Source organism: Phyllopteryx taeniolatus, chromosome 5 (assembly GCF_024500385.1).
Source record: "Phyllopteryx taeniolatus isolate TA_2022b chromosome 5, UOR_Ptae_1.2, whole genome shotgun sequence".
NCBI classification, from domain to species: domain Eukaryota; kingdom Metazoa; phylum Chordata; class Actinopteri; order Syngnathiformes; family Syngnathidae; genus Phyllopteryx; species Phyllopteryx taeniolatus.
This window is the reverse complement of record NC_084506.1, coordinates 16,778,823-16,800,160: the sequence shown is the minus strand read 5'-3', so window position 1 is coordinate 16,800,160 and position 21,338 is coordinate 16,778,823. Positions and strand designations below refer to the sequence as shown.

Genomic DNA, 21,338 nt, shown 5'->3' with positions numbered 1-21,338 from the left:
TTGACAGGGAGTATCCATAGTATTCTAAAACTGTTTTGTATCATCGAGTAGATTTTTTTCTTATGCGAATGCACACAGCAAAAACACATTATTTTTTCCTATCTTATATGTTTAACAATTGTTACATGCGAGAATGATTCTAATGTAAACAACTAGGTTTTGGTTGTTTAGTTACTTAGCTTTAGGGTGAGTTAGTGTTATGGTTAGGGATAAGATAGGGGTTAGGCTTTGGGTTTTCTATTATTACAAAGTCGTTTTCTCCAAAAGAATCTGCTTTCATGAAGAAATGCAAAAATGCGACGATATTATATCATGAGTTATTCAGTATTAACTCGTGTAACCTTCAAAGTCAAACACAATATGCTGCATGAGTTCGAGTTGTTCTAATCTTCCCCCTGCCTATTTACTCTGTGACAAATAATGTAAAGTGAATATATTATAACATTGTACAACATGCTCGCTCTTTGAAGCCTGTTTCTATGGCTGTCTGTCAGCAGGCAGCATGAAAACACCTTGTACTATTTACTCTGAAATAATTGCTCAAAAGGGTGGGTTGGGACAACAAAATATATTTGTGTATGTATTTAACATTGCTCATGTTGTTCTAAGCTATTTCTTGAGTCAGAATAAGTTCCCTTCTTCTCGCCTTCTCTTTGACTTCGACAAAAAAATTGCTTCTCATTGGTCAGGCATTGAGCAAAAACCAATAATTCTGATAATCCTAATTGACGTAAAAAAGAAAAGCTTTAGTCAAATTTTATGTCACTCAGTGAGATAAAAAAGCATATGTGTCCTTTTACATAATGTATGTAAACATTGGTTTCAACGGTATACTAGTAGACCTGCTGTTTGGTTTGTTTCTTGGGTCAGTGTGGCCCACTGCATGTTTAACCATTAAAACTCTTTACTAACTTTTCTGCCTGTATTTCGTGCAATAAGTGGAAGTTTTTTTTTGTGTGTGTCAATATTAGAAAATGTACAGTCGATAGAAGTCTACACACCCCTGTTCAAATCCCAGGTTTTTGTGATTAAAAAAAAATGAGAACAAGATAAATTATTTCCCCAAAAATTCCCACTATTAATTTTAGTCAACACACCTGCCACCATTTAAATCTCCTCTGAATAACCCTAAATATATTTCAGATGTTCTCATGCTTACATTAACTGCTATTTGGAACTGCTCATAATTCCTTCCACCTTGTCTCAGGCCCTAGTTCCAGTTGAAGAAAAACTGGTAGCAGTCAGTGTTGTCACAAAACCTTCAGGCTTCTGCGCTAAAGCAAAAACAAGTCATTAAAAGCCTACTAGAACATCTGCACTTTATTTGGGTTAATCAGAGGTACTTTAAATGGTTGCAGGTGCATGCTGATTCCCATTTAACATTAGTTTGAATGTGATTGATTAATTGCAAACACAGCCAGATCCTAGTTATAAGAGGGTGTGCACACTTGTGCAACCGTATTATCTCAGTTGTTTATTTTTACTTCAGCTCTCGAAAAGATCATTATTTACAGTTGAGTTGTACAGATTTTAGGCCACATTAATGGTTGAAAAAGTATTGAAAGGATTTCTCATTTGTTTATTGTTGTTTAATATTGTTCATATATTTCACTGTAGATGAGATATAATGTAGGCAGAAGATTTTTTTAAAGAGTGAATGAATTAGACGTTTCTTTGACATTGGACTTACTATCTACAATCTACAATGTAAATTCAAAAGGAATTAAATTAAATACATGATAAGGCCAGCAGCAGATGCTAAAAATATATGTTTTCAAACCTTTAAAATGGGTAAATTTGGCTCACAACATAATAAGAGGGTTAACTCCACATTATATGTTAAATGACGTGAGTATTGTACAATTTGTTTTAGTGCCGGCGAGGAATGGATGGAGAACCCCGAGACGTATGAGTCCAGTTTCTACAAGAGAGCCCTGGACAACGACGTGTATATTTTCACCGCTCCATCTTTTAACAGTAAGAAACTCATGTGTGTATGCACTTTGGTGATGGAGCTTCTTTTCAGTGTGGTCTGGCATCGAGCCCCAGCACCTTTTGGAAGTCAGCCCGAACCGTCCTGGCTAAGATCACACTCATACGTCGATGACATCATGCCTTTCATCCTCGGTCTTTTCCCCGCTTACAGTACGTCTGTCAACACTGATCCTTGGCCTCACTCTTGGACTGTGAGCTTCCTCTCTTGCTTATCTCTGCTAATCTCCCCGGCCGACGTCAGGAGAGGCAAACAATGAGTGTAATGCAGTCGGGGTAACACACGACTGGATTAACGCATGGGGTTCACAAGCTCCACTGGGCTCATCGTGAATTACAAGCATTGGAAGCGTTCCCTGCCACGGATAACAGTTATTCCCATTTTTAGCGTGCTTCTGAAATGCTCGCTCATGCGGGCTTTTCCACCAAATGTTGCAGCGATTACATTCAACATTCCCTCGTGTGTCCTTCACTCAGTTGCAGCAGAAGGCCGAGAGAGTGTGTCCGAGTCTGGTATCCTCGTCAGCAAAGCCGTGGATCTCACTGTCAATGAAGTCACACTTAAGCCGGCAGGTCAGTTGTGCTTAATCCCACATTGATTGCTGCTTGTAACAAAGACATGACAAAAAACCCAAGATTGCAAATTTGAGGGGAGCAGAATGTTTATCATACAGCACGTTGCAATTAGAGTTCATTGATAAAATAACATGAATTAATGACAGGAGTCGAATGAGTTTCATATTCACCCTTTTTTACCTCTCCAAACCTCAATTGCCTTGGATATGTGGTGTAGTATTACTTTTAAAATCAAAGTAATTTGTCAGTCAATTTTTTGACACCAAGTAGTACCACCTAAAAATATACATAGCTCTCCAAGCACCACCATCGCGACCAACATCAAAATGAGCAACACAATTTCCATTCATCAATTTTCTGGGTGAACTGTGAGGCAGACGTGCTAATCACTAGCTGACCGCGCTGCCCTCACCACGATGCAAAGATCAAATAAACACTCTACCACCGAATTTTGTCGTGAGAAAATGTTAGAAAATAATCATTAAAAAATACCTTGTTGCAGTTCGTTAGTAAAGTAATGCCGTATTTTTGCTTCTGGTCTGGTTTGTAGTGGTGGGAGTGAAACTCAATGTCACGTTCTGGATGAACAGTTTCATGAATGCCACACTTAAAGAGAATGTAAGTGATGTTTCAGATGGTCCTATACATTTACTAGTGTTAATGTTCACGCATCTAGCCATTAGCACTAAATTTGCTGGTTTCTTTATTTTAGTGCAAAGATGAGATCTGTGGCTGTTTGAGGAATGACAAGGTACAACAATGCATTTAAATAAATTACAACACATTTCTGTGGCTTGAATCTAAATTATTTTGCCCCTCTGCAGCATGTCGACTGTGTGATCCTGGATGATGGTGGCTTTCTGCTCATGTCCAATCAGGATGATTACATTAGCTTGGTGAGTTACTATAAAGTAAAGACACATGTAAATGTAGTTTTATGAAATTTATAGCACTGCTTAGAAAAATAATATCTAATAAAATGAGACATTGGAGTTGTTTTTGTTAAAATGAAGGCAGCTGATATCAAGTCAGACCCTATCAATCATTTGCATGCCATGTTAATTCCTAGTTTTGCATGGAAGAATTTCATTTTACTCTGTTATATCCAGATTAGTCACCCTCATCAATTTCAGGTGGAGTGTATATATCTCGTGTAAAATCTAGTAGAAAATCTTTAGCAGTTATCTTGGTAGTAGTATGAGAGAATATCATGAAATGAAACATTTAGCCACATTGTCGGGAAAGGTGAAATCAGAAACTTTATAAGTCAACTATTGTATCTCGCGGGACTGCATCAATCTCCTACCAAGGTCAGGCAGAGGACCCGTGCTAAGTTACAAAGACGGCTTGCTCGCGTGCACTGAGCTCCTTTCAAAGCTCCTGTAGGAAGGAGGTTCATCCGTGCCCCTACTAAAGTACAACATCAGACGCAGGAGGATGATCAAAGTTCAGGTCCTGTCAGTCGGGATGCTTTATTGAAGTGAGTCCCTCGTGGAGGTGAGCGTCTCGCACTGAGATACTGAATACAGACTGCAGTCGCTCCCTACGGTCCAATGTTTGTACACGTACTGGTCTAACGAATGATTCTTGTCAATCACTATAAGACATACTGCATGTTCCTGCTCTTAAAGGAGATATATTATGCATTTTTTTTCATCATGTAAAGCAGTTCCCACGCAAAATACTCCAAGGATCAAGAATTTCAGCACTTCAAGTCTGTTAGTGTAGGAGATCTGTACACAGCACAGTCAGTGTGATTTGTCATTTTATCAGCTGGACCATAGCATTGATTTTGTGGCTTTACATTCTCTTCATGTGTGGTTGGAATTTCAGTTCTTAACCACATAGGCTACAAATGTTCTCTCTCTCAAAAGTTTTCTCTGTCAATTGACTGTCTGTTGTCGTGCTAGAGCAGCTCCAACTACCGGAGACAAATTACTTGTGTGGTTTTTTTGGACATACTTGGAAAAATAAAGATGATTCTGATTCTGACTAGGCAATGAAAAAGCAACGGAACATCCAGTGGCTCATCAGTCCACTTTAAGTCTTCGTCAATGTACACAATAGGAGTGCTATAATAACCTTTAAACACTACTCTTCAACAAGAAAAATGGTTTAGCTGAGGCCATGGAAGGAACATAATACTGTTGCATAACATCTGACATTGCAGAACTGAGCAGAGAGGGAAAGGACATGGCAATACCGCACTCCATTACATGCACCAGGGATGTGTTGACAGCTGGCTGCTTAAAAGGATTGTCTACATATGACTGAAAGTCCATGCAAATTGGCCACGAAAGCAGATGCCACTTTCTTGATAACTGATTCACTGTGATGCAAAGGCCACAGTTCAGCTGCTCAAAAGTTTCCCGAACTCAGTTTGCCTTTCGTGTGTCCAGATAGGTCAGTTCTTTGGCGAGGTGGATCCCGTACTGATGATCAACCTGGTCAACACCTCTCTGTACTCCTTCAACAAGACCTACGACTACCAGTCTGTTTGTGACCCCGAGAAAGACAGCAAGGCTGCGGCGGGGCCTCGCTCCGTGTTTGTGGTTGGTTTCCCATTTGATTTGCATGGCCATTTGGGAGGATTCTTAAAGGGTTATAACCTCCATATATGTCTTTCTTCTGTAGCCAACCATAGCAGACTTGCTCAGTGTTGGCTGGTGGGCCTCCACTGCTGCCTGGTGAGTGCATTTGTGCTATAGATTCTGGACCAATCGAAGGACTGTGTAAATGATTTTCACAGCAAAAATGGCCAAAGTGTGTTCCTTGGCTGTAAAAGTGGCAGGTCAGTGCTACAAAATCTGTACCGTTTAGGGTACCGGCCATGGAAATTGCTAATGTACCCATTAAAATAGCCTTTCCAAATGTTTGAGTTGGATCAGTTTTTATTGTCTCGCCAATTTATAGACTAAAATGCCCTTAACGCAAGTGAAATCCAGTCCTGAAGGTCCAGACAGACTTTTTCTGTGGGTGTCAAACTAGAATAACAGAATATTTTTTCTTGTGTAGGTCCATACTCCAGCAGCTCCTCTATGGCCTCATTTTCCCTAACCTCCTAGAGGCAGGTGAGCAACACAACCATTTACAATTTCTCCGCTTTTCTCTCAATGCCCTTTTCCACTACCTGCTAGACACAGCTTACTTGCTATTGATGCGTATCCATTGGCAAAGTTAGGTATTGTCAGGTTTTACGATGAACTATTACCAGTATTTTGTTCTAGCTTGTTGACGAGATACGAAATGGGTGATGTAAAACCACTCTCATTGGTCGAGCACATTTTGTCATTGTCGCACTATTGTCTAAAAATGACAGAAAACAAAGGTTTACCTTGTTATTGTCTCCTTACCGTGGCCAATGTTCAAATGCCAATAAGTACATAATAATGGAGAACTGACCGTGGCTATGGGAGTCGTAGAACCGAGCCGAGAAGCGGCAAACGTTTAGAACAAACGCTTCCTTGTGCAAAACTCATTCAGCGGAGTCAGCCGACGAGGACATCCCCGACGCCATGTTTAAGGAAAGTTGCATCACGGAGCAGACGCAGTACTTCTTTGACAACGATGAAAGATCCTACTCGGGGGTTCTCGACTGTGGAAACTGTTCCAGGTATGTCTCTTAATTCCTGTGAGTAAGCTCTGTGTATATTAATTCTTCATGAGCCCCCGCAAACTATCAGCGTTCTCATCTAAGTGTGAATGTAGCGTATATGACACTATAAAGCTGTCCCTCCCTTGCTCAGATCTTTTCTCAGCACATCCTTCTGTTTAATGATCCATAGGGATAGGTTAGGAATAGTGTTGCCTTCCTGAGGGGCCTCTTTGGGTTTTTACTTCAGGCGGCTTCTCTTACAAGTTCCAATCAGACACATTTGACCTTGATCTGTCACTGACAGGAACTGCAGGGGGAAGCACAAATGTTCTTTTATCTGTTTGACTTCCCCCAGTCTCTGGCTTTGCTTCAAATTCACCAATCTTCACGGGCTGCTGCACATTTACTTGCTCTAACCTTCTTTTGTGTCAATTTGGGGGTTAAATATGGCTGTAATTACCCGGTGTTATGGGTCCCGTGTGTCTGGTTCCCAATGTTAACGGCTGCACACACACAAAGGCTCATGGTGACCATAAAAAGTCCAATAAGAGAACAGCTTAGAGAGGCCACATGCACACCTGCATGGGTCTAAGCAGTATGTATCAAATGGGACTGCTTAGATTACATAGCAGCTCATAAAGTAAATCACTGTAATTATAGCAGAACTACTAATAATACATATTTGCACAACTTGGAAAAAAGCTTAGCTTGAATGTTAGGAACCTAATATACTGCTGCCCAAAGTTAATCCTGTTTAAAGGTGACAACATGGGATAGATTTATAGATGGATGGATGGACACATCTGTGGTTGTGCAGATAGATGAATGGATGGGTGGATAACAATGGATGAATAGATGGATAAGTACACTTGATAGAAGGGTAGAGAGATGGGTCAATAGATGATTAGATATAAGGATGGATAGAAACATAAGGTGGCCGCATTAATGAAAGGTCAGTTGAATTATACATGGGTAGGTGGATGAATGAATTGCTTGGCAGAAAGATGATCGATTCAAGGGTAGAAGAATTGATGATGCATTGACGATGGCTGACAGATGGTATGAAGTCAAATGGATGGGTTGGTAGATGTTAGGTTAGGATGTTAGCTAGCTAGCTAGATAGATAGATAGATAGATAGATAGATAGATAGATAGATAGATAGATAGATAGATAGATAGAGTTACATTATTTTTTGAAATATACAACTTTTTGGAAATGCGATTTTTAGAAAAGGTACGGCTTTTTAAAAAAATATATGTTTTTGTCAGAAATACCGGAAATTCAGTATATTGCTTTTTCAGAAATATACAAGACAACTTTTCCCCAAAAAATATATTGGTATGTAGATGGGTAGTTAGAAAGATGGGTAGCGCAATAGAGAGAGAAATAGACAGATATATAGCAGGAAGACAAATGAATGGGTAGGTCGATGGATAGATAGAAAAGGTATGGATGGATGACTGGATGGGTAGGTTGATGTTAGATTACCTTTATACATTTTTGGCCTTCATCCAGATTCCACCAAACTGAAGGTCACACAATGTCCACAAACACAATGGAGGGTCCACACCAATCAACGTTTTGTATAATTTCCTTCTAAAATCACACTGCGTCACCTCCGTGTGCTCGTCAGGATGTATCGAGGGGAGAAACTGCCAAACACCAACCTGGTATTCCTGATCACCGACGCCAAGGCCACGTGTTTGTCATGCGACCCCAGACCTCTGCGACAGGCCGAACAACCCTGTATCCTTTCACTCAAGTCGTAAATAGTCAACATGAGAGTGACAAGGCTTTTTTTTTCTTTTTTTTACTCCCGAACCCTTCCATCCATCACCCCTTGTGACAAGAGAGCTTTAAAGTCAGCGTCCAAGGACACACGCCAAAGCACTTTCCAGCGGGTCCCCACCGAGCGTCTGCGGGTGAGCAGTAAACCAGATGCGGCGAGTATGAAATGCGCTCTCACGTTACGAGCAGATTGGCTTTTTCTTTGTTTTTGGCCTGCACACCGCCATCAAGTTGAATTAAGGTTAAGAGCAGAGGTGCACTTGTGTGTTGAAATGTAGGCAGGATATCTGTTTGACAGATGTGGCTTAAATGTGGCTTCTTGGTGCTCTAACAATAAAGGTGTCATCGCGGGCGTATACCACTGGGTCACTACAGGGCCCATTTCTTGCCACTAAGGTAATGGTACCTGCACAGTTTAACACGGAGGGATTATCCTGTTTAGAACTATTTGTTAGCTTTTAGTCTCGATTGGGCTTTTATTTGTGATTATTTTGGACCGTGTTACTTTGTGTTAAGTCGGATTTATTGTTTCCTGATGTGATTCGCTGTCTTGCGTGTCTGTGATTTGTTCCCTGACATTTGTTTCGCTTGTGCACTGTCAAACTTTTTGTCTTGTTAGTAGTTAGTGTGTTCCACTAACATGTGTATGTGTTCACTGTGATGGGTTAAATGCAGAGAACAAATTTCGTGTGCATGCATGCATGTTCATGACAATAAAAGATGATTCTTCTTCTTCTTCTTTGTTTTATGCCTTCTGCGGCGAGATAATCAGTTCCTTATCCAGCATTTTTTTATTTTATTGATTTATTTATTTTCTTTTTTAACAACTTTTGTATGAGTATATTGTTTTGAGAAGGGCATAACAATAATTCATGTTTCATAAATTGTTGAATTTTCTCCCCGGGTAGCAAGGTTGCGTTCACCCATTTTTTGTCGTTTTGAGTTTGTTAGTTTTTCCTTTTACGCCTTCTGTGTCAACATACCGTATTTTCATGACCATAGGGTGCACCGTATTAAAAGCAGCAGTCTCAGTTACGGGGTCTATTTCTGTATTTAACACATACATAAGGCACACCGTATTATTGGGCGCAGGCATGGTAAAACATACGCTAGCTTAAAACATACGGTAGCATGCATGCACACTAAACCAATGTTTTTAAAAAGGCAGTGGGAGCAAAACTGAGTTCGGTTGTACTTGGTTGAAGTATTTAACAATGTACTCACGTTATTTTTTTATCAATCCTCATCCACAAATCCATCAAAGTCCTCATCTTCTGTATCCAAAATGAACAGCTAGGCAACTTCTCAATCAAACACACCAGGTTCGAGTCAGTCTCGTTGCCGTGTGGCTCCTCAGAAATGATGGCGGCTTTTACGAAAGCTCGAACAACAGTGCAAGCAGACACGTTAGCCCAAGCATCCACAATCCATTCACAAATGGTGGCGTAACTCGCCCGGCGCTGCCTCCTGGTCTTAGTAGAGCTGTGTTCGCCATCTGTCATCCATCGCTTCTACGCCGCTTGCAACTTCACTTTGAATGCCCTGTTTACACGGATGTCCAGCGGTTGGAGTTCCTTAGTCAAGCCTCCCGGATGATGGCAAGCTTCCTCACTTGCACTCAATGGTGACTTGAGACGCTTCTCCGGCTGTTCTTTGCTCATTGATCCATTGCTCGAGTTGGTCTTCCAACTCGGGCCACCTCGCCTTGTTTCCACATTTTGTTTTTCTTTTTTTTCCGTGGAAACTAAGCTTCGTCTTCTTGACTTGGCGAAGCTCGTTTTCCTACTTCCTCCACTTGCGAACCATGGATTCCTTGATCTTGAATTCTCTCGCGGCTCCTCGATTCCCATGTTCCTCCGCGTAACTGACATCTTGCATCTTAAACTGTGTTTCGTAAGCATGTCTCTTTGTTGTTTTGCACAATGCACACCCCGGCGCTATATACCTACTGGAGGCGTGGCTTTAGCGTCCTCCTTCACGCACCCTCCCCCTGTCCTCAGCCACGTCCGCTTTTCCTCAGTGTAAGCAGCGTGTCGGCAGGAAATGCTTAAAAAAAAAAAGCAAGCGGACATTTATAGATGTTGGAACTTGGTGCACGCATAAGGCACGCCACATTGTAAGGGCCCCCGTCCATTTTGGAGAAAATGTAAGACTTTTAAGTGTGCCTTATCGTCGTGAAAATACGGTAATTCGATCCTTACCCAGACAGGGTTTTTCAACCTTTGTCTGAGTACGTTTTTCTGTGAAGGGCATAACAATCATTTATTTTGCAGAAATTATGTCTGATGTTTTCAGAGGTGGCAAGATTGCGTTCACTCCTTTTCTTTGTGTGTTTATGTCTGTTAGTTTGTTTTATGCCTTCTGTGTCACGATAATTAGATCTGGGTTTTTTTTTCAACCTTTGTCTGAGAATAATTTTCTGAGAAGGGCATAACAATAATTATATTTTCATAGATTATGTCCGATATTTTGACAAGTAGCAAGGTCGATTTCACCCCTGTCAGTTGTTTCTTGTGTTGTTGTTGTTGTTTTTAGTTTGCAAGATTTTGCAAAATCGACGTGAGTAATTGATTTCTTCTTATCTTGTTTTTTATCAAAAATGCACTTTCCAAAGACGGAGACGATTAATGCTGCTCAGCCAAGTAACAGCAGTCAGTATAAAACATCTATTTTCCATTTGTTCTACTTTGTATTTTAACTGTGGAAAAAGTGCTTCATTAACTTTACATTAAAAGACATTTCCATTATTATAAAACTCGTGCCGGTCGCTGAAATTGAAAGAATTTGTATTTAAAGCACATAATGATGCCTAATGGGCTCTTCTTGCTTTTATGACAGCTGGTCTAATACATTTGTGAAGCGCTGGATGTACTACATGAATAAAACTGAGATTATAAGAGAATAAAGTAATATTTTTTTCCAAAAATAAATACTATATTCTTAAAAAAATGAAGTTGCTTTTTTGGGGGGAAAACTATGTTGAGAAAACTGTTGGAAAGTTTGACTGGTCAGAATTACGAAGTTATTCTCGTAGGATTATTAATTGTTTTTTTGTTTTTTTTAAATTGGGGGTCACATTATGACCCCAATTAACTTTATTTGTATTGTACTCATTGGTACATACTATACAGGCAGAAGCTTCAAATGTGTCATACTGATCAAGATATTTATAACTGAGCTAACACCAAACATGACATATGTGCTATGACATATGTCCATGTACTGTACTTTACAGTTTTTGGAATGTCATTCTGGTTTATCACCACATTGTAGCTGTTTTCCTGAAGACAATGTGTTCAGCCGAAGGTCCAGATCCATGTGAGTTGGCCCAGAACCCGAGATACCGCAAAGGGCCCGACGTGTGCTTCGACAACAATGAAAATGTAAGACACCGCCCTCAGTGGCTATATGCTGACAAAACGGATTTACAGTAGCTGTAATTCTTCACGAATGTCATTCATTGTCTGATTTTTTTTTTTTTAAATCAGCCCTTGGGTACAATGTCTGGTCACTACATCAACTCCTCTTTTATGTCCATATTTGTATTTTTTCACCATGTTTCTTCTTGGTCTGCACTCATTTGGTGTTTCTTAATAATTTCTGTCTTCATCTTTTCATTTTATTTTATTCTGCCCCCAATTGGCTGCTGCTCATGCCTGTCATGCTAGGATGAGCTCTTGTGTCCAATCAGTAGAGGGGCCACGCTGAGCTCCTCAGCCCTCTTGATTCTGCTGCTGCTGCTGAGTTTTTTGGGTTAGTGAATCATAGTAGTATAGGTGGGTCAATAATATATATATATATATATATATATATATATATATATATATATATATATATATATATATATATATATAGGTGGGTCAATAATATATATATATATATATATATATATATATATATATATATATATATATATATATATATACACATATACCAGATGTACTGATTTTGAATAATATTCCAATGAATAGGCTTTAGGTCCTGTTTGTTTATTGCCATGCTACAAATTTCAACACCTTGTGAGAGACAACATGCTGTCAAATGTGAATTGAACGTCTTACAAGCTAGAAGCCTAAATTGATCTTAATATGTTATAATACTTTAAGTAAAATAATAATAATAATAATAGTAGTAAGTAATATTATTATTAGTAGTAGTAGTATTTAAGATAATTATTGACTAAATAAAAATGCGACAAATTTTAATTAATTTTGTTAATGTATTTTATTTTATTCATTTATTTCAAACATATTAATAAATCAATGAATAAAACAATTAATATATATAAATAAATTTAAACATTTATGAGTAACAGTATATTTAGAGGACCTAACCAAGTATCATATTAAGCAACAACTATTTTGATCATCAGTTAATCACTTAAAGATATTGTGTAACTTAAAAATTTCCAAATCTCTCAGCCTCTCAACAGTAAATATTCTCTGTTTTCTTCAGTCCTCCATGAAAGCAGACTGATTATGTTTGTATTTCATCAAAATAAGACATTGGCAGACATCTGCTTTTCCTTTGGAAAACATTTATCAATATTTTTGATTATTTTCTGAGATGTTATGGACCAAACTGAAACATAATCAATATATGTTTGTGAATTTGGTACACTGTCATTTATTTATCTGATTTATCGATTATTAAAAACAAAATTGACAGAGTAATCGATTATTAAAATAATTATTAGTTAGTTGTAGCCCTACATTGTTTTTTTAAATGTATATTACATATATTTTTAAAACATCATAGAAAAAAAGGATTAAACATGAAATACAAAATAATATAAATTCTTTAATTTTGTTAATTTACATTTATTATGTATATATACAGTATATATAGAGATATTTTTATATATTTTTTGTATTAAAATATTCTCCCATAACATTTTGAGATTTTGTTTTATTACGAATGAAATATATTTTTATAATAATAATTATTATTATTATTATTTAATTAAAATTGGCTATTACTGTATCTTTATGCTAGCATCAAACTGAATGCTTCGCATAGGACATCATTTCAGGAAGCAGTATTTCAGCTGCTTTGTTCACACCCATTAGAATTCATTACGTGGGTTCCAACGAAGAAAAAAAGAGGGGTGATGTGGTTCATGTATTGCATAAATCACCATAAATTGACAAAATCAAAGGAGGAATGCGGATAAAATATTGTTCATGACCAGCTAACTTTACAGCGTTTATAAGCTGTCTAAATATTTGGTCTAAAAAATGGTTGCGTATCTGTGAACCCTGCCTTCCATTGTTTTTTAAGCACTTCTCAGATCAGGACACTTGATGTCTGCGTGAGTGTCCTGGGATTCCAAAAGGGGAAATAGGAAGTGGCCCTTTCTCATCTTTCCATCTCTGCCTTACTTACTTTTAGCTGAGGTCCTCATAGGAAGACAGATTGTGTCACTGAAGTAAACAGAGGAAGCTCTGCACGGCTTTCCTGCCTTTTGAGTCCAGGCCACTCCGAAACCTTTTCAAGGTCTGCTGCTGGCATGCCTGAGCTTTGTGAATTTCTCCCAACACACATGCACACACATAGTTACAGTTGCACACAGGTGTATGCTGACAATCACATGAAAATGATAAAAAAGGGTGAAAGGGATAATAAAAAATATTTGAGGCGTGGACATAATACATATTATTAATTTCAGTACAATGGGATATGAGTAGATCGAAGCTACTGTATCATTCAAACATGGACATGAATTGCTAAGCTTCACTGAGCTCTATTGATGACCAAAACAGCAGCACCTACTGAGTAGCATTCTTTTTTTTCATAGATTTTAATTAATTGGGTTTGTACAAATGAAGGGCTTTCCCTAATAATAATGCGTTATTAATGAAGATTTATATCAGTGTTCTACCCTTAAAACTTTGTTTTGTTTAGAACATCTGGCCGTGGTTACTGCTGGAATGAGCATAAAAATAAACAAGCACAGGTAAAAAAAACAACTTTACTCCAGTCAACACTTTCGGGCCTTGCAGGCCTTTCGTAGTTGGTAGTAGATAGCAGTAAACTAAAGCCATCGCGCATTAAACAAATACAGTCATGTCACTTTATTCTCCACATACAAACTGTTTTCACATCAAACAGCCAACCACTCCCTTTGAAGCCAACAACTTAGTTTGAATCTTTCATCTCCTGCACCTCCCTTAAAGATACACGTCACTGTTGAATGTCTTCCTCTTGTGGATTCCGCATTTCAGAGCCCTTGTCTATCACTAACTTATGCTAGCGCAGTAGTAAAGCCATTATTTTTGTATAGGTTTTTATGAAAAACAGTAAGCATGTCTGTAACTGAGCATGCCACAAAATTACATAATCTTACGCCATTGCACAAACTAGACCATTGCTTGCTGTTCGCAACTTCCAACTTCCTACATTCTATTTAATTATGTGATTACTGTACGTTTTTTTAAAGTACAAACAAAATGAAACGTACATTTTCCATTATATGTCCTCTTTAAGAGTCCAATATTTGCACTGTATTGACTATGATTTGCTTTCCATCATCCCCTAATTTCATTTAAATTACATTTTTCTCTTCATTCCCACACAATTTCGGCTGAATATTTTTCATTAGTGAAGAGGTTTTTGTTGACACTGTTTGTGTTTTTTACTGCTGAATGATTTCCCCCGCAGGAAGACAACTCTGATTGCGGTGGAGGGACCGGCCTGAGCCCGAGCCTTCGGGCCACGCTCGTTGTCCAGCTGCTTCTGTTGCTGTGGCTCGGCACGCCTTCGCGAAGCTCGTGACGGCTGTAAACACACAAACCGACTCTGAGCGTTCATAGAGGAGAACGAGACAGCGAAAACGCTCTCACCGAGCAAAGGTCTCATGTCACACGAGGAGGGCAGAGGACGCCACACGGGACGGTATGCAGATGATTTGCAAACACGGTGTTATTTTGTTCACAGTATCGGCGTCTTCATTTTCCGATGCCAAAGGTTTCTCGCTCATTTCCCTCGCATTTCCTTTTCAACGATAACCCTGCTCAGCTGGTTTTCATGCTGTACCCCGAACAATTCTCCTGTGCAAGGGTAAGCGCCAACCAAACCCTTTAATTATGTTTGCTTTTCGAAGACTGTGTGCTCACTGACAGCATTGATTTGTGTAGTTGTTGGTATTGTTTGTATTTACTGCGTATGAAGGGTGAGTAACCCCCCCCCCTTCCTCTGTTTTTTGTTGTTATTGAGTATCTTAAAAATGTACTGTACCTGCTCATCAGGCATTTAGCTACTAGCTCAGTGTTGTATCGTTGCGGCGTGTGCTTCATATCAAGCAAAAGACAATACAGTAATCTGAGCCCTAGCGTGAAAATACGTGTAATTAACCCCCCCAGAAAATGTGCTTGTTGAAACTGTCAATACACTATGATCCCAAAACACTTTATCATTTGAAACTCGTCTTACATTACCCTAAAAAATAAATCTCTTACAGATTATTTGATTTTGAAAAAAATATACCTGAACTGCGTGTGTACATGCACATGTGGGCGAAAATTCCATTTACGAGCAACCCAAGCTAAACTTAGCTCCTCCCTGACATACAATGCTTGTCAGTCGATATGTATCACTTGAAATACTGTACTTCGTTGAGACCAATTCCTCCTTCGATAAGGATTTGACACCATCTTGTGGCATCTTAGGATGTTAAAGAAAAAACACAAGTCTTACAGCAAATAACGGCAGATAAAAAAATCGCCAATAGACCTTTTCATAATGTTTGTAAATAATAGGCACCAGGGTACTTCTGGGTGGTAAAAAGTGATCAACTTACCAGTCCCTCAATGATCATGCTAAGTATAGCTGAGTTTGCACCATGTCTAATTTTAATCAACTTACCTTTAAATTGTAAATTACGGCTGCCGTTCCGTCTCCCTTGGAAGCAGTTTACCTCACGTAACATCCTTTTTTTTTTTTTCAACTGACAGGTCACACATTCGCGGCACGGTGGCCGACTGGTTAGAGCGTCAGCCTCACAGTTCTGAGGACCCGGGTTCAATCCCCGGCCCCGCCTGTGTGGAGTTTGCATGTTCTCCCCGTGCCTGCGTGGGTTTTCTCCGGGCACTCCGGTTTCCTCCCACATCCCAAAAACATGCATGAATTGGAGACTCTAAATTGCCCGTAGGCATGACTGTGAGTGCGAATGGTTGTTTGTTCCTATGTGCCCTGCGATTGGCTGGCAACCAGTTCAGGGTGTACCCCGCCTCCTGCCCGATGACAGCTGGGATAGGCTCCAGCACGCCCGCGACCCTAGTGAGGAGAAGCGGCTCAGAAAATGGATGGATGGAGGTCACACATTCAAACCACGGTGGTAGAGAAGAAGGCTAAAATCATCATTCAAGCCATTAACCTTTTTTTTTCAATCACTCTTCCTTGGTCAAATGACATGAAAGGGTTTGTTTCCTACTCGTGGTGCCATCAGAGATTGTTCTTGCCACCCGGTAGTACGTGCGACGCCGTGATTAAAAGGTCTGTCGGTAAATTTGCAAACTGGAATTGCTTTACCATGAGTCTGACACCAAAGCATTACGTGGTATCAAGAAACAACACCAAAACCGAACACCGTTAAATCCCTCAGAAATGGGTTTTGACAAGCTCAGACAGCATCCCCATTTTTTCGTCTTTAGGTGTCCTGTTTGGGTGATGCATTGAACACCCAGTGCCTAGATCTTAGCTCACATGCCCCTTTTTCCACTCAACAGTACCTACACTCGCCATTGACAAAAACAAGGTACCACCTCCAGTTTCTGGTCAGCTGTGGATCCAACCGTTTGTGTTGAAATGACAAAAATGCTAACGTGAGTTCACCCTGTTACTGTGCCTTCGTTTTGGACAATGCAGCTTTATACACCACAGTCTCCACTTTGCTGCAGCTGCCCTCAGTCGCCTCTGGAATCCAATTTGTCAGCCCCAAAGTGAAGTGAGGCAAGTGGAGCCGAGCTGGTTTAGTGCAGTGGAACTGAAGAAGTGATTTGTCAGTAGAATTACCTGTGTCACACCTACTGATCTCTCATAGAACACTGGGTGGGAATCACTAGTCTAAACCATGTGGCCCATGAGTCAGTTCTCAAGAGAATTCAGTATGATTTCACAGAAAAAGTAATTTATGAAATCTGCATTTTTGATGGTTTTATTACCTCTGCAACCGTGAATAGCACAAGGCAATGGTTTACCTCATCCAAGCACAAAATCAGATTTTGATCTCCATTGGTTTGTTGGTTGGAGTAAACCCATCATTTTGCTGGGGATCCAGATTCATTTTTCATGGTCTGTGTCACCAATGGAACTGTCCGATCACCGTCCAGAATAAAAAAAAAAATGGTACAGCCTGACAGTTTTTAACGTCTTTTGGCATCTTCCAATTAACCAGGAGGTAGATGGCACACTAACAAACGGATGGACAGAAATACAAGAAAGGTGTTACACCCATTTTTTAAAGTGTTGGCCGTGGTGAATATGGCTAAGTCACATTCTTGGTTTTGGATTGTAGTTAGTTTGCTAGCTAGCGGAATTATGCACAAACACATTTTAATAAAACTGTTTACCGAAGTGGGGCATGGACCACGGAAAACCTTGTAAGAATATTGGTGCAGATCGTGGCATTTACCTCCCCTTTTTCGCCATTATAGTCCACTTGCATTGGGGCCAAGTGAATTTAAACCCACTCTGTAATGTGCAGCCTTGCCACCTAGAGGACTGGAGTGGAACAATCATTAGCAACTGTGTTTTGTTTTAAATTATATAAATACTGCACTGCCTGGAACATCAAAAATGTTTCAGAACATTAGTTTGTGGTGCAAATTTTTCTGCCAAATTGATTAAACAGTGCTTAATCCATACATGAAAGTCAGTCGCCTTCGAAATTTGCCGTTTTGAACTCAAAATAGGCCATTTCCGTGAGTCGTACAGATCCGATGAGTCGCCGTCGCTGTCGTCATAGGCAGTTTCGTACTCCTTGAACGCTGGCAGCTATATCCATTCCACACATCCACCATCCACACACGGATGTAATTGTGCATATTACTTCGCGTCGGACTAATATGCTGGCGGATCGGCCTGAGGTTCCGCCTGTGCGCTCAGGACCGGCTTTGGATAAATCACAAGAGTTGACGAGACCAGAAAAAACACTTCCGCCGCTTCTGCTGTTAAGAAGTAACAATACTTTTACCATTACAATTATTATTTTTTTTATGTCTTGTGTTTTGAGTGCTCTTGCAGTCAGCATCTGGGCCTGCTGGATAGAACGTGAGAGGACAAAATATCAATGTTCATCCAGCATTGCCTTACCTCGCCATTTGAATCAGCATCATGGTCACCACGTGCATGCCTTCTGAGGTTTAAGTTCTCTCCACCTTGCCTTCGTGTTGAGCTGCTGGTGCTACATGTGTAGGTGATGCCTGTTTATCAAAGTGTTGACGTGTGTTTTAGCCAGAGGAGGGCGCGGAGGGGGGTCATGTCTATCGATGCGAAAGCATGTTTGTGTGCCCCCCTCCCCCTACTCCTACATGATATCTGATTGTGCTTTCATACTGTACATTATTTACTCTTTTGTGGAACTTGACTATAGCCTGAATACATTTTTGTATACATTTGTACACTATTTACTGTATAAAAGAGAAAAATAACAAAGGTTAAAAAATATTTATAACATGGTGTTGATTATTGTGCAAATATAAAATATTCACAATAAAAGTGTTGTATTGTTAAGGATTTTTCTGACTCTTTTTTTAAACTGTTAGCAGCACCTCACATCTGTGTTACCGCATGGTGTTAATAGGACTTATTTCATAACCCCACACTTGGCAAATCTTTTTTTTTCTTTCTTAAGAAGGACATTAAGGGAAATTGAATTTTGAACTCTCACTGCTGTGGGCATTTAGATTCGTCAATGAATATGTTTGTCAAGTATGTTTTTCAACGGGTTTCAACAGCTTGTCTGTGAAATTCAGGTTTGTAAACCACTGTAATGACGAATAGATCCCTGTAGATGACATCAGCACAGCTTTTGAGCAGAAGATAAAGACGGTGGCGGTGAATCTTGGAGTGTCACTCCGATTATCAGGAAGAGAAAAGCCAACATGTTGGAAGTCGGACAAATTGAAGCACCTCACACTTGAACAGTGTATGTAAATGTATGGTATAAACCGGGGGTGTCCAAATTACAGCCTCTGGGCCGTTTGTGGCCGGCTGTCCATATTTTACTATTTAACAAGTCTTTTTTTCTTGTAAAAGAAGATTCTACTCTTGTTTTGATTGATTCAGGGCTTATATTGTGACACGACACAATATTCTGTGTGTCCTGAAAATCTGTCAAAATGCTGGCAATATGGGGAACTGCTTTGAAAATGGCTAGCAGTGAATAGCATCTGTACAAATAGTTGGGTATCTGAAGTGCCTGCCCACCTATCAAGTGTAAAATTACACTACTAAGTAAATATTTTCTGAATTGCCAATTTCCCAAAATGGGACACATGATTAAGTCGTCGTGAATATTAAGTGTAATTTGGTCGGTTGGTGATGAAGTGCTGCCTCCACAAATGAAAATACAATGGATGCTTTTACTGTCCTAATGCGGGCTTGCACGCTCTTTGCTGCTTACATTCGCTTTTTTAGACTCAACTAGTAGCTTTTCCCCTTTGTCATCATGGTAACGAAATCCGTTGCCTCATGTTGTAAACCCAAATTAAAGGGGGGTGATTAAATCTTATTGAAGGTAATGTGTAATGTCTGCTTTGCGTCTCCTATTATTCACCAGGAGTCCTTTGTCTTGAAATATAGACAACAATCGTTTTACCTTGGCACAGGTCTCCACTGTCCTTTCTAGTCCTTTTGTATATCAGCCCTGTTGTTTTGGCTCCACTGCACTTGTGTTTGAGGCTATTTGTGTTTACTGCGATGCCAAAGTCTCCGACGGTTTGTTTCTTTTCGAGATGTGTCAGACAGGGAGTTCTCTGTATGTTTGCTCTGTAGTGATCACCTAGAAGGCAGCTCGTAAGGGGATACCCTTGTAAATGGGGGATGAGGTCGTAGCCTTTAACATGCCTGACTTAAGGAGTTACAGACGCGGAGAAGTAGCGGCAGCGGGTCATTTGGCTCATCTTTATTTGGGAATTCAAATCTGAAGACATACCAGACAGGCACGCATGGTCGTAGACAAACACAATGTATTTTCCTCTTGATTTTGATGCAGTATCAACAATCAAAACAATCGGGTTATAAAAATCAGCTCAGCTCAAATTGAAATCCCTTGATGTGATCAATGACATCCAAATAAAATGGACCTTGGTTCTATGCACAAAAATCCTTGCGTCAACGGATGAATTATGACTTTAAATCCAAGTTTGAATCTCTGTATGGAGTTTGTATATTCTACCTGCACTTGTGTACTTTTCTCCACGTACTCCAGCTTCCTCTCCAATTTCCAAACATGCATGTTAGTTTCATCGAATACTAAATTGTCCATAGGCGTGAATGTAAGTGTGAATAGTTGTTTATAGGCCCTCAATGTGCGCATCAATGACAAAGTGAGTAGCTACACACAAATAGGCACGAGATGGTATCAGATTCTGATGGTATGATAAACCTGAGAAAAAATATTGTGGTTTCACAGTATCATAGTATTGCAATTACAGCTCAAAAATGTGTTACTTTCAAATTTTGGGGTAAATAACTTTTTTTCCATTGAATATACTCCATGGGTACATAAGTTCATTTGTCATTTTAGGTTAATTAGAGACTATATTATCCATTAGAGTGAGTTTGAACGGTTTGTCTATACTGTATGTGCCCCTCTGATAAACCTCGCCTCTTGCGCAAAGTCCACTGGGAAATGCTCCAGCTCACCCGGGACCCCAATGAGGACAAGTGCTGTAGAAAATAGAGGGCTTGACAGACAACAGCGTGTAGCCTCTCAAGACAACTATATCGCATACTTTACAAAATGAATGTGATCTTGACAAAGAATGTTAATGAAAGGTAATATCTGCCATCTTTTGTTGGATGTCATTCAAAGCCACCAGAAATCTTGCTTTAAAAGAAGACAAAGGCTCCTTGAAATATGAAGAACTTAGATAAAAATTGTAATCCAGCAGACCAACACTCCAAATCTATACAGTTCATGATTAGAAATACAAACATAAGAAAGGTTTGATAAGTTTTAATTAGCTCGAGAGCACTCTAATCAGAGACGGGCATTGGATTACATTTCCTTGATTGAGGATTTTAATTCCAGTGTATTTGCTGCGTGGGTCAAGGTCTGAAGGAGGTCTGAGGTCTGGATGAAGCTCTACTTCAACCATAGCGGACTTCTTTTGATAACAAACTCGTTGAGACTACTTAAAGACTTAGTAAAGTGACCAAAAC

At 39.6% G+C, this 21,338-nt stretch overlaps 2 protein-coding genes across 13 annotated transcripts in view; both read left to right on the top strand.

Annotated features, from left to right (window-relative positions):
* LOC133477886 (voltage-dependent calcium channel subunit alpha-2/delta-1) overlaps window positions 1–18,683 on the top strand; it is a 90,422-nt gene extending 71,739 nt beyond the window's left edge. For 2 of the 12 annotated variants that reach the window (XM_061773204.1, XM_061773213.1), the window contains 15 exons: window positions 1,874–1,977; window positions 2,470–2,565; window positions 3,119–3,186; window positions 3,281–3,319; window positions 3,393–3,464; window positions 4,968–5,120; window positions 5,203–5,255; window positions 5,584–5,639; window positions 6,052–6,181; window positions 7,798–7,910; window positions 11,253–11,335; window positions 11,621–11,705; window positions 13,344–13,448; window positions 14,613–15,904; window positions 16,266–18,683. In XM_061773204.1, the coding sequence (XP_061629188.1) occupies window positions 1,874–1,977; window positions 2,470–2,565; window positions 3,119–3,186; window positions 3,281–3,319; window positions 3,393–3,464; window positions 4,968–5,120; window positions 5,203–5,255; window positions 5,584–5,639; window positions 6,052–6,181; window positions 7,798–7,910; window positions 11,253–11,335; window positions 11,621–11,705; window positions 13,344–13,384 (1,093 nt within the window). In that variant the 3' untranslated portion in view covers window positions 13,385–13,448; window positions 14,613–15,904; window positions 16,266–18,683. Of the gene's footprint in view, window positions 1–1,873; window positions 1,978–2,469; window positions 2,566–3,118; window positions 3,187–3,280; window positions 3,320–3,392; window positions 3,465–4,967; window positions 5,121–5,202; window positions 5,256–5,583; window positions 5,640–6,051; window positions 6,182–7,797; window positions 8,087–10,566; window positions 10,604–11,225; window positions 11,336–11,620; window positions 11,706–13,343; window positions 13,449–14,612; window positions 15,905–16,265 lie in introns of those variants that run through there. The other 10 variants (XM_061773208.1, XM_061773207.1, XM_061773206.1 and 7 more) reach the window with 10 other exon arrangements.
* Window positions 14,903–21,338, top strand: part of hgfb (hepatocyte growth factor b) — a 54,921-nt gene continuing 48,485 nt past the window's right edge. Inside the window, exon 1 of the mRNA XM_061773218.1 lies at window positions 14,903–15,011. The gene's annotated coding sequence lies outside the window, so the exon portion shown is untranslated. The remainder of the gene's footprint in view (window positions 15,012–21,338) is intronic.